Here is a 15133-nt window from a genome sequence, read left to right as displayed (position 1 = left end):
AACTTTCCTGAGCTGGAACAGCCAGAGTGGCTGGAAAAGCTACACTTCATGGTAGACATGACAGCGCACCTGAACACGCTGAACACAGCTCTTCAACGGGGTAAGGACGTACAGCCCTGCACATGTTGGAGGATGTTTTGGCATTCGAGCGCAAGTTGACGTTGCTTGCCAGAGATTTACAGAAAGGCACATTGTCTCACTTCCCCAATTTGAGAGAGTTCAAACAAGGTCACGACATGATAAATTCGGAGTATTTACATTCTGCAATCATCGCAATGCAAACATCGTTTGGGAAACGCTTCTGTGAGTTCAGAGAGGAAAAAAACACATTATCCTTCCCGGTCACTCCCCTAAGCATCGATCCATCCCTACTGAATACGACTGCATTGTCAGGTGTGAGTCAACCTGAACAAGTATGATAAATATTTTAATTATTTTACGTATATTCATATGTTTTCATTGTTCAGTGAAATAGTCCTTTCATTTTTCAGGTTGACAGCTGGCTGACGTTATTTTTGGTTTGCTGCTGGTGGCAAATTTAAGTTTGGCGTTTTTCATAAATACAAGAAGGACTCAAATAGACGTTGAGTATTTTACTTAAAAGTAACCTTCAACCCAACGTCTTTTTTTCGGAGTTCAAAATGTTTTTGTTGCATGCAGAAATGTAATTTCGTTTTCTCTGCAGGAGTTCATCAATTTCATAAATGCAACACATTATAGTTTGTTTATACATAGCATAAAGGCAAAACAAAACGTTGTATGTAGTGTTATTTCATTTTAAATGTCAAACGGGTTTTGCGGCTCCCAGTGTTTTCTTTTCTGTGGGAAACGGGTTCAAGTGGCTCTTTCAGTGGTAAAGGTTGCTGACCCCTGGCCTAGTTGATCAGCTGTACAGTCGGGGTTCAATTAAACCCACTGCTCTCTGTTCGTCCCATGACAGTGTGGGTTTCATTGAGGTGCTCCAGTTTCCACTCACATTCCAAAGACATATCAGTTAGGGTAAGAAAACTGTAGAGAGACCAAGTGATGCCAGAAGCACGATGACACCAGTGGACTTCCCCCAGGACAATCCTCAGACTGTGCTGATCGCTTATGCAAACAATGTATTCACTGTGTGACAAATGAAGCTAATCCTTTTTTCCAATCTTAGCATGGTGTAGTTTCAGCCTTCTTACCTAAAAAGATAAACTTTCCAAATAGGATGACCAGTAACAATTCACCAGAGTGGTTTCTGGGAAGGTGAGTTTCTCATATGAGGGATCTTTTTCTTTATCCTTACAATTCAAGACCTCAGCAAAGAGAGAAGGGGCAGGAGAAAGTGTGTGAGGCAATACTTAACAGAAATATAATAGTTATGTACAGGGTATTCTAAAAAGAATCTTTAATAAGTTTTAAAATAATAAAATAAATTCCTAGTCCTGCAAAGGGTGTGTGTGTGTGTGTGTGTGTGTGTGTGTGTGTGTCTGTCTGTCTGTCTTTGTGAGTGTGTGTGTGTGTGTGTGTCTGTCTGTCTGTCTTTGTGAGTGTGTGTGTGTGTGTGTGTGTGTGTGTAGGTCCGTGTGCAGGTGAAACATCAGTAAATTCCTGAGAATGCAGCAAAATGTTTTCTGTTGACCAGACCAACTGAAAATGTGAAGCATCCATTCAGGAACTGAGCAAAATCATCATTCAGGGCAATTTGTCCTGTGGCCGCTCATGAAAATTGCACGAACAGTGTTTATTTATTAAAATAGCTCTCAGCTGCGAGAAATTCTGACCTCTGGTAATTCCATTTTTAAAATTTAAAATGTATTGCAACAGAAATTGCAATAATTTCAAGATAAATTCAAGTGCTAAATATGGAATAATTCCAAACAGTATTTAACAGTGACATTGCATGTTACAAAGTCCTCCTTTGAGCTAAGAAAAGCAGATTTTATACCATCTCTGGCAAGACAAGGAACAGCAGGTGTAGATCTGCCTTGTAAACAGGATGCAGCTGTCCAGAACACTTCAAGTAGCTACAATATAATAAGACCAGAGACACTTGCATCTACAAAACATGGCTGGTATTGTCACTCAATGGGGATAGAATCACCAGTATCATTTAGTGTATTGAAACTATGCTTTGATCATCAGCAAGGCTGAGAATCAATAGAAATTAATTAATGAAATTAGAAGGTTCAGTACAGTTAAATCTGCCAGAAACGCTTCATCAGAATTGTGACAGCAGAACAAAGAAACACACAGATACAAACTAACAAAAGGAAATTTATCACTGGTGATTAAAACTGGATTTCCTGGATAGACCAGTTGTCAAGGGACTAGATTGTAAAAATGAATTTAATGCTGTTATAAATAACAGAATCTTTCTTGTATTATATGCAATATTTATTAAATACATATAATTATCTCTATATTTGACCTGTATGGATCAGTAAAGTGAAGTTCATCACCAGGTTGAACAGCTGTCCACTTGCTAGCCATCCTGCTGTTCCCTCTCCCCACTGTAGGAGAGGAAACTGAATGAAGTTGGAAGCTTCTCCCATATTTTGTTTCCAAACAGTTTTAAAATGTTCTTGGTTCCTGCTTCCTTCCAGATTAGTAACTTAGGTGATGATTCTCAGCTGTGACCTTTCTTAGAGTGCCGGGGGGTGGGGGTGGGGAGGGTCATAGAACATTGCCCACCCCAAGAAAGTGGACGGCCAAGAAACATCACTGAGCATTCCCAAGCCACTTACCCATGGAAGAGATCAGGTGTAACTGAAGGCTGGTCACTTTAGATCACCCTTCACTCCCTCCTAATATGCTGATGATACACGGTTTGGCTACAAAGCTCAATCAAGCGCTCAGCACCACAGCCAATGTTGCTCAACAAGCATAAACACAAGAGGATTCTGCAGATGCTAGAAATCCAGAGTAACATGCACAGACCACTGGAGGAACTCAATAGGTCAGGGAGCATGAATGGAGAGGAATAAAGACCTGACTATTTGGGCAGAGTCGCTTCCTGGCCTGAATTGTTGGCTGTTTAATCACTTTCATAGATGTGGCATGGCCTGTTGAGTTCCTCCAACACTTTGTGTGTAGTTCTCAACAAGCAGCAGCTTCTATGCGAGTGGCAGGTCAATGCTGGGTCAGATGAACCAACTCATTCTGAGCAGAGCAATAAGAAGCATCATACCAGCATATAATGTAAAAAAAATCCTAAAACCACATACTAGCCTGAATGTTTCAGTATTTAGTTTTACCATCAGTCAGAGGGAGAATGAATATCTCAAGCATTTATTTGCATTTTGTGGTTGTAATTTCTGCTGCACATGGGGAAGGATCCCATCTCCATAGCCTTAAAGCAATTAAAGTGACTCAAATCATATTCAGAAATACCAAAGCTTTCCTAGCTTATTTCACAAATTAAAAAAAAAACAACTTCCTTACCATTTCATCTTCGGACCAACATTTTTCAATCAGTTTGGGGACAGGCTTCTTAACCAGTCTCTGCAAGGCCTTCCCTGCATCATAACTGCTCTCATGTAACTAAAAGGGATGGAGGGGTGGAGGAAAGAGAAGCAGAAGGAAGAGCGTTATCAGAAGCAAGTGAATGGTAAATATTAGCTGGAACAAGTGAAGTAGTTGCCATCTCTACTTTTTATGCAAATAGGCTTCAATTAGTTATCATAGACATAGGAATTATGCAAAATATAATCAAGATTGATTTGTTTTGACCAATACACAGAATTTAAAATATACATGCAAATCCACAATGATATAACATCATACATTTTCTTTATTAATACCACAAATAAGTTAATAAAATACAAAATTATATTTTATTAACTTATTTGTAGTAATATTTTATTTCATGTGCTTTGTGTGATGTGCGTTTTGTGAGAGCACCATGGTCAGGAAAAACATTGCTTCCCTTGGTTGTATATGTGTACAGTCAGATGACAATAAACTTGAACTTATTAAAAAGGCATAAAAGACAAAATCTTACGTTTAACTGAGCAACAAATTATGCATCAAAATGAAATACAGAATAAATTAGAACACTATCAATACAACGACAGTACTGTAAAAATGTGTACTTGTTCCTAATAGTTATCAACAGAAGAAATCATTGAATATATACAACTGACACTATGTGAAAACTAATAGGAGAGGACAGAAGGCAATGGAAGAAAAAGAATGGTGGAGGAGCACCTGAGGGAGCCGATGGGCAGGCAAGGAGATAACGTAGGAGACGGAAAAGGGGAAAAAGGGGATGGGAATGGTGAGGTTGAGGGGAGGGGCAATTACTAGAAGTTTGACAAATTAATGTTCACGGCATCAGAATGGAGGCTACCCAGACAAAACCAGAAGAAGCAGGATCGCCCAGTGGCCACCAATTTTAAATAAGCAGCACAGTGTCCCAAGTAAATGAAGGGAATTCTGGCTATTTTCTTCATTAGTTTTTGTTCTTGATTAGAGTTGTCGCAAATAAGCAGCTGGGCCAACTAACCAATTCATTAGAATCCACTGAATTCTGTATTACAAAGTCCCTTGCCCGCTAGAAAACAAATCTCAGGTTTGCATGTGATTATGTTTCTGTACTTTGATAATAAATTTCTTAGTTTTCTTCTCTCATATCCTGCATACAAGGATTTTAGTTTGTGCATCCGAGTAGATAATAAGATCATTAAAAATTACAAATGGATAAGATTAAAGGTTAGTTTTATTTGTCGTATGTACATCAAAAAATACAGTGCAAGGTTTTGTTTTGCTTCAATGACGATCACAGTCTGAGGATGTGCTGGGGCAGCCTGCTAGTGTTGCTACACATTCTGGCACCAAGAAAGCATGATCACAACTTACTAACTAACTTGTGTATCTTTGGTACATTGTAGGAAACCTACACGGGGAGAACTAACTAGCTCCTTACAGACAATGGCGGGTATTGAACCTGAGTCACTGGTGCTGCACGTGGAGGTAACCAGTATCACTAAAAATATCACTATTTCTGTAATTCATTTTCATATCCTATTAGAAAATGATTATCAAAAACTTGACTAGACCAAATTTAATCCAGGTTTTATTTTTTTGCCTGTGCTATTTCAGTCCCAATAGACTAAACAACAGGGATGTGAATTTGAGCTCAAAGTTACTGTATTAGTACAAATAAATAAATCAGGTCTCATGATATATGTTTGGACTTTAAAATCTTGACTTTAAATCTTGATGTATGTAACTTTTCAGTACCATTCATACCTGCAAAATGAAGGTCAGCAACTGCTCTTTATGGACCTTCAACTGCACCAGAAATCTTATGGGACCTATGCAAAAGTCAGCAGCCTCTCATGAGAAACAAAAACCTTTCTCCATATAGCACCTTTAGGTCTCAAGAACACAGGAGCCTTATTAAACAAAATACGGGCCAGCTGTTAGGGAAAAAGGCAAAAACATGATCAAAGAGGAAAACAAAAGACTCTGCAGATGCTGGAAATCCAGAGCATCACACTCAAAATGCTGGAGGAATTCAGCAGGTCAGGCATCAACAATGGAGGCCCAAAATGTCGACTCTTTATTTCTCTCCATAGATTCCTCCAGAGTTTTGCTAAGGTTTGTTAAGAAAGTATATGGTGTGTTGGCCTTCATTAGCTGGGGGATTGAGTTCAAGAGATGTGATGTAATGTTGCAGCTCTATAAAACCCTGCTTAGACCATAATTGGAATATAGTTGCCTCGTTATAGAAAGGGTATGGAAGTTTTAGAGAGAATGTCTCATGATAGGTTGCACGAGCTAAGGTTTTTCTCTTTGGAGCAAAGGAGAATGAGAAGTGACTTGATAGAGGGGTACAAAATAATAAGAGGCATAGATCGGGTGGATAGCCAGAGACATTTTCCCAGTGCAGAAATGGTTAAGATGAGGGGGCTTAATTTTTAGATGTATAGGAGGGATGTCACAAGTAAGTTGCTTTGTTTTCCCCAAACAAGATGTGGTGAGTTTGTGGATTGCCCTGCCAGGAATGGTGGTAAAGTCAGATATATTAGGAGCATTTAAGAAATCCTTAGATACACACAGATGATAGAAAATGGAAGGCTATTTAGGAGGGAAGGGCTAGACTGATCTTAGAGTAGGTTAAAAAGTCAACACAATATCAAGGGTAGAAGGGCCTGTACTGTACTATGCTTGTTTGTTCTATGTTCTATTTTAAAGGGAAAGGTGGAAATCCTTAGAGAGATCATTCCTGATGTGAGGTTCCTAATAATCAGCCACCAAGGTACTAAAGCTAGAGTAGTTCAAATCAATCTTCATTTGAACAGGAGGGATAAATTCATGAGGAATATGAAAACAAGATATTGCTTAATCCGAAATTGATACAGGCTTGCAACAGGGGGATTGGCAGCTGATCTGGAGAGATTGGAGGAGGAAGAGTTTTGGGTAACTTCATCAATGGAAGAATGATTCAAGGTTAACTAGTCAAATCTAGAGGGAACAAATTTATGGATAGGAATTCTGGAACAGTTCAAATTGAGGCAAGAATGGAACTGGGCAATGCTAAGGGAATAGAAATAGCTGGCTTTTAGTTATAGTTTGGCTCTGCAAATCAAACCTCATCTCACAAATGAGTAGACACCAAAATAGCGAACTACACCTTTCAACATAATGCACATTACAATAGATGACAGTCAATCTATAAAGATTACAATTTAACATGAAGTTCACTAATGAACTTCAAGCGTGAAAGGAATGCAAACACTCAAGGAGTATAGGTCACTTAGCCTTGCTGATTGATAATAAGGAATGTTGCTGGAACGGTAATAGGCCATAGAACACTACAGTGCAGACACAGGCTATTTGGCCCATTTAGTCTTTACAGAAATATTAATCAGCCTAGTCCCATCAAGCTGCAACTGTATCCCTCCCATCTATATAACTATACAAATTCCTCTTAAATGTTGGAAATCAAATATGAATCCATCACTTCTGTTGGCACAAATACCAGAAAATCTGCAGATGCTGGAAGTGCATAGCAATGCACACAGAATGCTGGAGGAACTCAGTAGGCCAGGAAAATCCTGATAAAGGTCTCCAGCCAGAAAGTCAATTGTTCACTCTTTTCCATAGACGCTGCCTGGCCTGCAGAGGTTTTCCAGCATTCTGAGCATGTTATGTCTCCTGGCAGCTCACCACCCTGTTAGTGAAGAAGTTCCTCAGGTTCCCTTTAAACAGTTTGCTTTTCATCCTTAACCCATGACCTCCAGTTCCAGTTTCATCTAACAACAGTGGTAAAAGCCTGATTGCATTTACCCTATCGATACCCCTCATAATTTTGTACACCCCTATCAAATAACCTCTCATTCTCCTACACTCTAGAGACTATATAATATGTGGACTAGTCTCGTAACATGGCAAAAATACAACGATTTAATAGCTGGATGCAACATATGCAAATCCTAATCAGCTATTTGGTTTAAAATGTTGAATGCAGGCATCAGGCAGAATGTATTGGACAGCTGTTCCTTTCTTCACATTTCCATTCCTTTCCTCTCCTTCAGAATATTTCCAAATTGCAATTATAACAATATTCTTATCCTATTCCCCACCCCCACCACCACTACATACACATCACCTAGTGTCACTTTTTGTACATACAATCAATCTATGTATATAACAGTTACCTGTACATTGCGTTTTTAGGATTGCTTTAATATTTATATTTATTCTGCTTTTTATGCTGTATCAGATCTGGAGTAACAATCATTTCGTTCTCCTTTACATGTACTGCAGAATGACAATAAACTATTTTGAATCAGAATCAGGTTTAATATCACCAGCATATGTCATGAAATTTGTTGTTTTGCAGCAGCAGTACACAGCAATACATAACAATAAAAAAACTATAAATTACAATAAAATATATTTAAATTTTTAAATTAAACAGTGCAAGAAGAGAGCATAGAAAAAGAAAAAAAATGAAATACAGTCTGCAGAATTATGTAGTGAGACCTCACATATATTCGGAAATTCGAACTGTATATTAGCCTAATTAAACACATACAGGACAATATTGTGGGACACACACAGACCCACACACAAAGTACAAATTACTCCTTTTGTCATTAAATAAAATATCTGTGGTTGAAAGCATAAATAACAAGGGTTGGCAGAGTTGTCAGAGTGACACAATTTCACTGCAAGGTCTCATTGCATTTGCACAAACTGCTCATATGATCTGCCATTTTCTGTCAGCACAAACTAAAGAATAAATTTTCCTTTCGGCATGGCTCAGCTGTCAAGTACCTTCGCGCTATAATGAACTCATGAATTACATCTTGCTGCGCTGACAGTCCCCATCCAACACATCAAAATATTGTTCTTCAACTGTAATTTATAACTTCATTTGCATGCCCCCTTTTTCCACTGTGACCTTCCACAAGTGGCGCTGCATGTTGCAGTCATAACAAAGCCATCGATGCATCATCCGTGATTACAGCCATTATACTTTTAGCTCCATAGATCATTCTGTAGTTACGGCGCTCACCACCCGTGGCATGAAACTAAACCTGGGTAAGCATTTTCCTACTTCTCTTTCAAGAACTTTAAATACGATATTTATTATTGCTGCCATCAAGGAAGAGGTACAGGAGCCTGAAGACACACAATCAATGTCTTAAAAACAGCTTCTTCCCCTCTGCCATCAGGTTTCTGAATGAACAATAAACCCATATGCACTACCACACATTTTTTTTACCCTTCTTGCACTACTTTGTTATTTTAATATTTTTATATATTTTTTATTGTAGTTTATGGGATTTTTTATTATGATATATTGTAATGTGCTGCTTCCACAAAAACAAATTTCATGACATATGGCAGTGATATTAAACCTGATTCTTATTCTGACCTTTCACAGTGCCTGCATATTATCGAAATGTGCATTTGCAGATGCAATAGAACAATGTTTCTGCCATTATGTTTGCTTTGTATTGCATTTTTACACACAATCTGATATAAAAATACATACTATTTTGCACTTCAAATTAGCCTGACTGATAAGAAGCAATTTATGCTGCCAGTACTTCAGGGAATCCTCATACCCACTTAATTGTATGTAAAAATGAGTCACTGCATTCAAGGAAGAATAGGAAAAAAAATGATTGAATGCCACTAAAAAGGGTGATGTGTTGTATTTCCCTGATATAATTATCACCAAAAGGTTAAGAAAGCTTTATTTCAGGTGAGACAACACACACAAAAAACTGGAGGAACTCAGCTGGTCAGCCAGCATCTATGGAAGGGAATAAATAGTTGACATTTTGAGATGAGATCCTTCATTAGGACAGGAAAGGAAGGTGGGAGAAACCAGAACAAGATGGTGTTGGGATGGGAAGTACAAGCTCATATAGGTGAAGCAAGGTGAGGGGAAAGGTGGATGACCTAGGCGATGGGAATGAAGTGAGAGCAGGGAAGTGATAGGTAGAAGAAGTAAACGGTTAGAGAAGAAAGAATCTGATAGGAGAGGGAAGTGGACCATGGCAGAAAGGGAAGGAAGAGGAGAACCACAGGGATGTGGAGAGCAGGTGAGGAGAAGGGGTAGGAGGGGAGCCAGAATGGGAAATGAAAAATGAAAGAAAGCGGGGAGAGAGAATTTACCAGAAGCTGGAGAAATTGATGTTAATGCCGTCAGGTTAGAGGCAAACCAGATGGAATGAGGTGTTGCTCCTTCAATATGAGAGTGGCCTCATCGCAGAAGAGGTTATGGACTGACATGTCAGAAGTACTGTAGAATTCTACAGACTTAGTCCTACCTTTTCAGCTGTATTGTGAAATAGTATCCAGGAAGGCTGGGAGAAATTGAATGTCAACGTAACAAATTTAAGCAGGCCACCCTCTGCTCTCATATGAAGATCCTCAAGATTATCATGAAAATTACGGTGATCTTCTGGGAACAAATAAATCAGTCTTGAAACCACTGGATTTCCTAGTACGATGCTAACAGAACTGTAGGCAAGTGCAAGCAAAGGTTAATAGCGCAACTGTAATCCGTTTTCAAACCTACTGTTAGCTTTTAAATATGTATATTCAATGTTTGCACCAGGGTGTGCACAAAAAAAAAAACAGCGGTCATGATGACCAAAATATGACTAGCCCACCATACAGCAAACTCCAACCAATGGTCTACAGAAAATGGAAAATGCTCCTATTGATGATTCAATAAAAATCACTGAAGACCAAGCAACTAGGAAGCCATCCAAAGTCTAAGTTCCTTCTACGGTGGAGGTAAAACCAATTGACATCAGAGGGACATTCTCAAATTTAAATGTAAGAGATTCTGAATATTCTGGAAATCCAGAGTAACACACACAAAATGCTGGAGGAACTTGAAATACAAAATGTTATTGGACCATTGGAAAATGACACTGAAGAGGTAATAATGGGGGACAAACAGCATATATGGAGAGGAATAATCAGTCAACATTTCAGACTGAGGCGCGAAATGTCATTTGTTTATTCCTCTCCATAGATGCTGCCTGACCTGCTGAAATCGTCAAAAATTTTGTGTTTGAATCACAATTCCAACCTGTTAACTGGACAACACCCCCTCAAACCAAGTGAAAGATTCAACAGCAGGGTTAGTTTGATCTAGAAATTTAATGGATTCACAAGCAAATATTCAATCCTCCACATGGCAGCATTCATCTTAGTATGCTTGTTGTGAAGTATTGGCTTCCAACATGGCTATCAAGTCCACATGCCAAATCTGTCAACCGCCAGCTGGGCTCTCACACACAATCTATCATCACTATACATTTATTAACAACACAAGTCTGATGCCTATACCTGCAAATTTTACCCCTTTATATCAATGATGGAAACTTGCAATCTTCCGAAAAATACAAATACTGACCCGCAAATTCAAGCGAAGAGCAAAATACCACCAATCCAACAAAAATCTAAAGACCATTATGATTAACGGCTCATGTTATTCAGTGCCTTCTCTCAGCCTTGAAAACTAATGGTGTAACACTTAGAATAGCTGGACTATGTGAAATTTATTCCCCGTGGAGGATTCTGTTTTTTTCTGGTGTGAATTAAACTATCGAGCTCTCGTAAAAAAAAACCATTGGATAATTACCATCTTCTTAAGAGCCAACAGGGTAAATGCTGTCACCTTCAATAAAAATAGAAGATTGAAGAAACACCTGTTGCGTGACTGCAGCGCTCCTGATCAAACCTGGAAACCATACTTTGAGGATTAACTCCAACAAAAAGTGCAACAGTGTGAAGCTTTAACATAGACATCTGGCTTGGACAATAATACATACAGTAGCCACTTTATTAGATACCTCCTGTTTCAAATAAAGTGGCCTCTGAGAGTGTACATTCATGGTCTTCTGTTGCTGTAGCCCACCTACGCATCCAGAGACGTGCTTCTGCACACCACTGTTGTAATTGGTGGTTATTTGAGTTACTGTCAGCTTCCTGTTAGCTTGAACCAGTCTGGCCATTCTCCTCTGACCTCTCTCTCATTAACAAGGCATTTCGCCCACAGAACCGCCACTCACTGGATTTTTCTTTTGTATTTCACACCATTTTCTATAAACTCTACAGACTATCATGCGTGAAAATCCTAGGTGATTAGAAGTACCTGAGATACACAAAGCATTGCATCTGGCACCACAATCATTCCACAGTCAGTCATTTAGATCACACTTCTTCCCCAGTCTGGTGTATGGCCCAAACAACTGAACCTCTTGACCATTTTTGCATGTTTTTTATAAAGTAAGCTGCTGTACATGATTGGCAAATTAGATTTTGCATAAACAAGCAAGTGCACAGGTATACCTAATAAAGTTGGTCACTAAGTGTACATAAAATGTAATGCTTTAAATAATTTTAGGCTATTAAAAGTACTTTGAATCTTAACTCAAGAAAGAATCTAGTCTGTGTAAACAAATCATAAACAAGAGAAAGTCTGCAAATGCTGGAAATCCGAGCAACACACACAAAATGCTGGAGGAGCTCAGCAGGTCCAGGAAGCATCTATGAAAAGTACAGTCGACGTTTCAGGCCAAAACCCTTCGGCACTTTCCTTAGTTTTTTAAGGGTTTTGGCCCGAAACGTCAACTATACTTTTTCCCATAGATGCTGCCTAGCCTGCTGAGTTCCTCCAGCATTTTGTGCATGTTATGCCATGTAAGTATGTCTGCAAACCAGCAAAGCTGTAACTTATTGCTTTGATATAAATTTGGATGGGAACAGTGAGATTGCTACACGTGACTCCAGTGTTTATTAGAGAAGGAAATGGTGAATATGGAGGATCAACTCTAAAACCAAAGTTTTAACCTTCGTGTTGGAACTTGAAGTGGCTGCGTAGGCAGATGCTATTTCATGAAAAGCAAACATGTTACGTGATGTGTCAAAAAAAAACAACATAGATAAGAAATGTCAGGTTTAAGGTTCAAGAGGACTACTCAGAAAAATGATAATTAAGAGAGATATACTGCACAAAAACAGACTCTTTGGCCTGTCAAGCCCCATTTAACAAATATGACTCTTGCGAAGCTGTATGCTCGTGATGCTGCTGCAAGTATGATTTTCACCATATGTGTGTAAACATGTACTTGTGCAGATGATAATAAATTCGACTTTGACTTTGAGATGAATAGCTTAGCTCTGCAGCCTCTTTCTTTTATCGTTCCAGGGATTATATCTGTGATAATGAAAGAGAAGTGAGATTTGGAAGGAAATCAGCAAGTGGAGGTGTCCTCTTACCTCACTAATCACATTTTATTCTTGCCACCAATGCTTGTGGGGTGAAAGCAGAGGACGGAGAAGAAACCCATGTGACCACAGGGAGAATATGCAAACTCCACATTAACCACACTGCAGGTTACAATTAAACTGAATCCCTGGAGCTGAGATATATTTATGAAAAAACTGATTCAATTCAGAATTTATGATAAGTTATATATAATAATTGTCAGAAATAATTTGGAAGACGTATAGCTCGGGTGGTTGATGGTTGGGTTGAGTTGTTCTCTGATCTTGGCAATTTACTTGTCAATCAACAGTGCACTGATAACGTCTTCTCACATGGTGATGAAACATTTGCAAATAAATTGCCAAGACTAGAGAACAACTCAACCAAACCATAATAAATGTCAACTACATAAATTGTTGGAAGAATTTCTATTGGCAGTATTTACACACAAATGAAACAGGAGCATTCTTTTGTCCAGCTTTATATTCCCATTATACCCGATCTTAGCAGCATACATCTTCTCTACTGACAGTCCTAAGCCCGGCTAAGAAAGGTGAGGAGAGTTGGGCATGGGGCTAACAACCCCATCTTGTAAAAATCTAAAAACTATAGAAACATCAACAGAAGCTCCAAAGACTTCCCCACTAGCAGAGGAAGGATCTTCAGATGGACTATACCTGGGGAACAACTTGAAAGACAGGTGCAGAACAGATAACTACAGTGAGCTGCTGTCAGTAGCCTATGCCCCCAATATGAATGATGAGCTTAAGTACCAGCATATGGGCAAGGACGAGAAGAAGGTGTTGTCTGAAAAGTCCTTTTTGGGATCTGCCTCTGGTCCAAAATTATCCAGGAATTTGTTATCCCACATATCACACCTAACTTTTTGTCAGATAAAGTAGTGCTGTTGAAGTTGGCAGCAACACATTGGACTTGGGAGGGAGAAAGTGTAAACATGATAGAATTTCAAGTGTCTGTGGCTGATTACCATAAACATGCAATAAATCTGTGGGCAATCGTCAGTAAAGTGAGAGAATGAATCATCAGCCAAAATAGCAACCTTCTTCAAGAAAGCAGGGAGAGAGAAACCAGAGAAATACTGGCTAGTTGGCCTAATCATAAGAACAAGAGATTCTGCAGATGCTGCTAATCCAGAGCAAGGCATCATCTATGGAAGAGAATAAACTGTTGACGTTTCGGGCCAAGACCCTTCATCATGACTCTTCATCATAAGTCCTAATGAAGGGTCTCAACCCAAAATGTCAACTGTTTATTCCCCTCCATAGATGCTGCCTGATCTGCTGAGTTCCTTGAGCAATGTGTGCAGTAGCTAGCTGGGGCATCCATTATTATGAACTGCAGGCCATGTAGAAAAACACAAAATGATGTTTACTTCACTAAATACTATCATGAAAGGGAAACCATATTTGAGAGTTACTTAAGCTCTTTAAGATTGTAACTGAGAAGATGGATAAAGAGAAATCTATATATGTAAAGTATTTGGAATTTCAATGTAAACTGTCATAGCCACAAGAGCTCATGAAGAAATGGATCATATGCCTTGAAAGATGATCGGTTAATAAACAGAGCTAGGATAAATGGGAATATTCTGGTTAGCAAGTTGTAACTAGTGGCATATCATTGGATCCTGGCTAAGGTCTCAAATATTGACAATCTACATTAATGACTTAGATGAAAGGACTGAGTGTACTGCAGCCGGATTTACTGACAACACAAAAATGGATTGAAAAGCATATTATGAGCTGGATACAAAGAGTGCCCTTATGGGAAATAGAAAGATTAAGCAAGTGTGCAGAAATCTGCCAGATGGAGTATAATATGGGGCAAAGTGAGGTCATTTGATTAGAAGAATGGAAAGGAAAATACTGTTTAAATGAAGACAAGAAAATGCTGTCTTATCCAAACCTTTGGCTGCCCTTATAATTGCAACACAACATCAGTGTAAATGTACTGCATCTAAACAGGGAGGCAACAGAACCTTGGCTTTTGATTGGAAGGAGGATGGATTACTGAAGGAACAATCCTTTGGATGAACTCAGCAGGTTGTGCAGTAATGGTTGGGTGGAGAGAGGAACTGTCAACATTTTGGGTCAAAGTCCTGCATGTCTTCTTGGCTTCAACCCACGACTGTACAGCACAGTAGTGTAGCAGCTAGTGCAACATCTTACAGTGCCAGTGATCAGAATTGAAGGAGATTGTACATTCTCCCCGCGACCCAGTGAGTCTCCTCCATATTCCAAAAGATTAATGGGTTAGGTTTAGTAAGTTGTGTGCATACTATGCTGGTGCTAGAAGTATAGCAACTCTTGCAGGCTGTTCCCGGCATACCCTTTTACTGAGATGGTTGTTGATGAAAACACATTTCACTGTATGGCATTCTTTGAC

At 39.0% G+C, this 15133-nt stretch overlaps 1 protein-coding gene across 4 annotated transcripts in view; it reads right to left on the bottom strand.

The window, feature by feature from the left end:
* rerea (arginine-glutamic acid dipeptide (RE) repeats a) overlaps positions 1 to 15133 on the bottom strand; it is a 619674-nt gene that overhangs the window by 167546 nt on the left and 436995 nt on the right. For all 4 annotated transcript variants that reach the window (XM_059952295.1, XM_059952297.1, XM_059952298.1 and 1 more), the window contains one exon: positions 3418 to 3516. In XM_059952295.1, coding sequence (XP_059808278.1) covers positions 3418 to 3516 — 99 coding nt within the window. The remainder of the gene's footprint in view (positions 1 to 3417; positions 3517 to 15133) is intronic.

The sequence above is a fragment of the Hypanus sabinus genome, chromosome 27 (genome assembly GCF_030144855.1).
Source record: "Hypanus sabinus isolate sHypSab1 chromosome 27, sHypSab1.hap1, whole genome shotgun sequence".
In the NCBI taxonomy this organism is placed as follows: domain Eukaryota; kingdom Metazoa; phylum Chordata; class Chondrichthyes; order Myliobatiformes; family Dasyatidae; genus Hypanus; species Hypanus sabinus.
The sequence above is the reverse complement of the archived record's forward strand: the minus strand, read 5'-3'. Positions and strand labels throughout refer to the sequence as shown.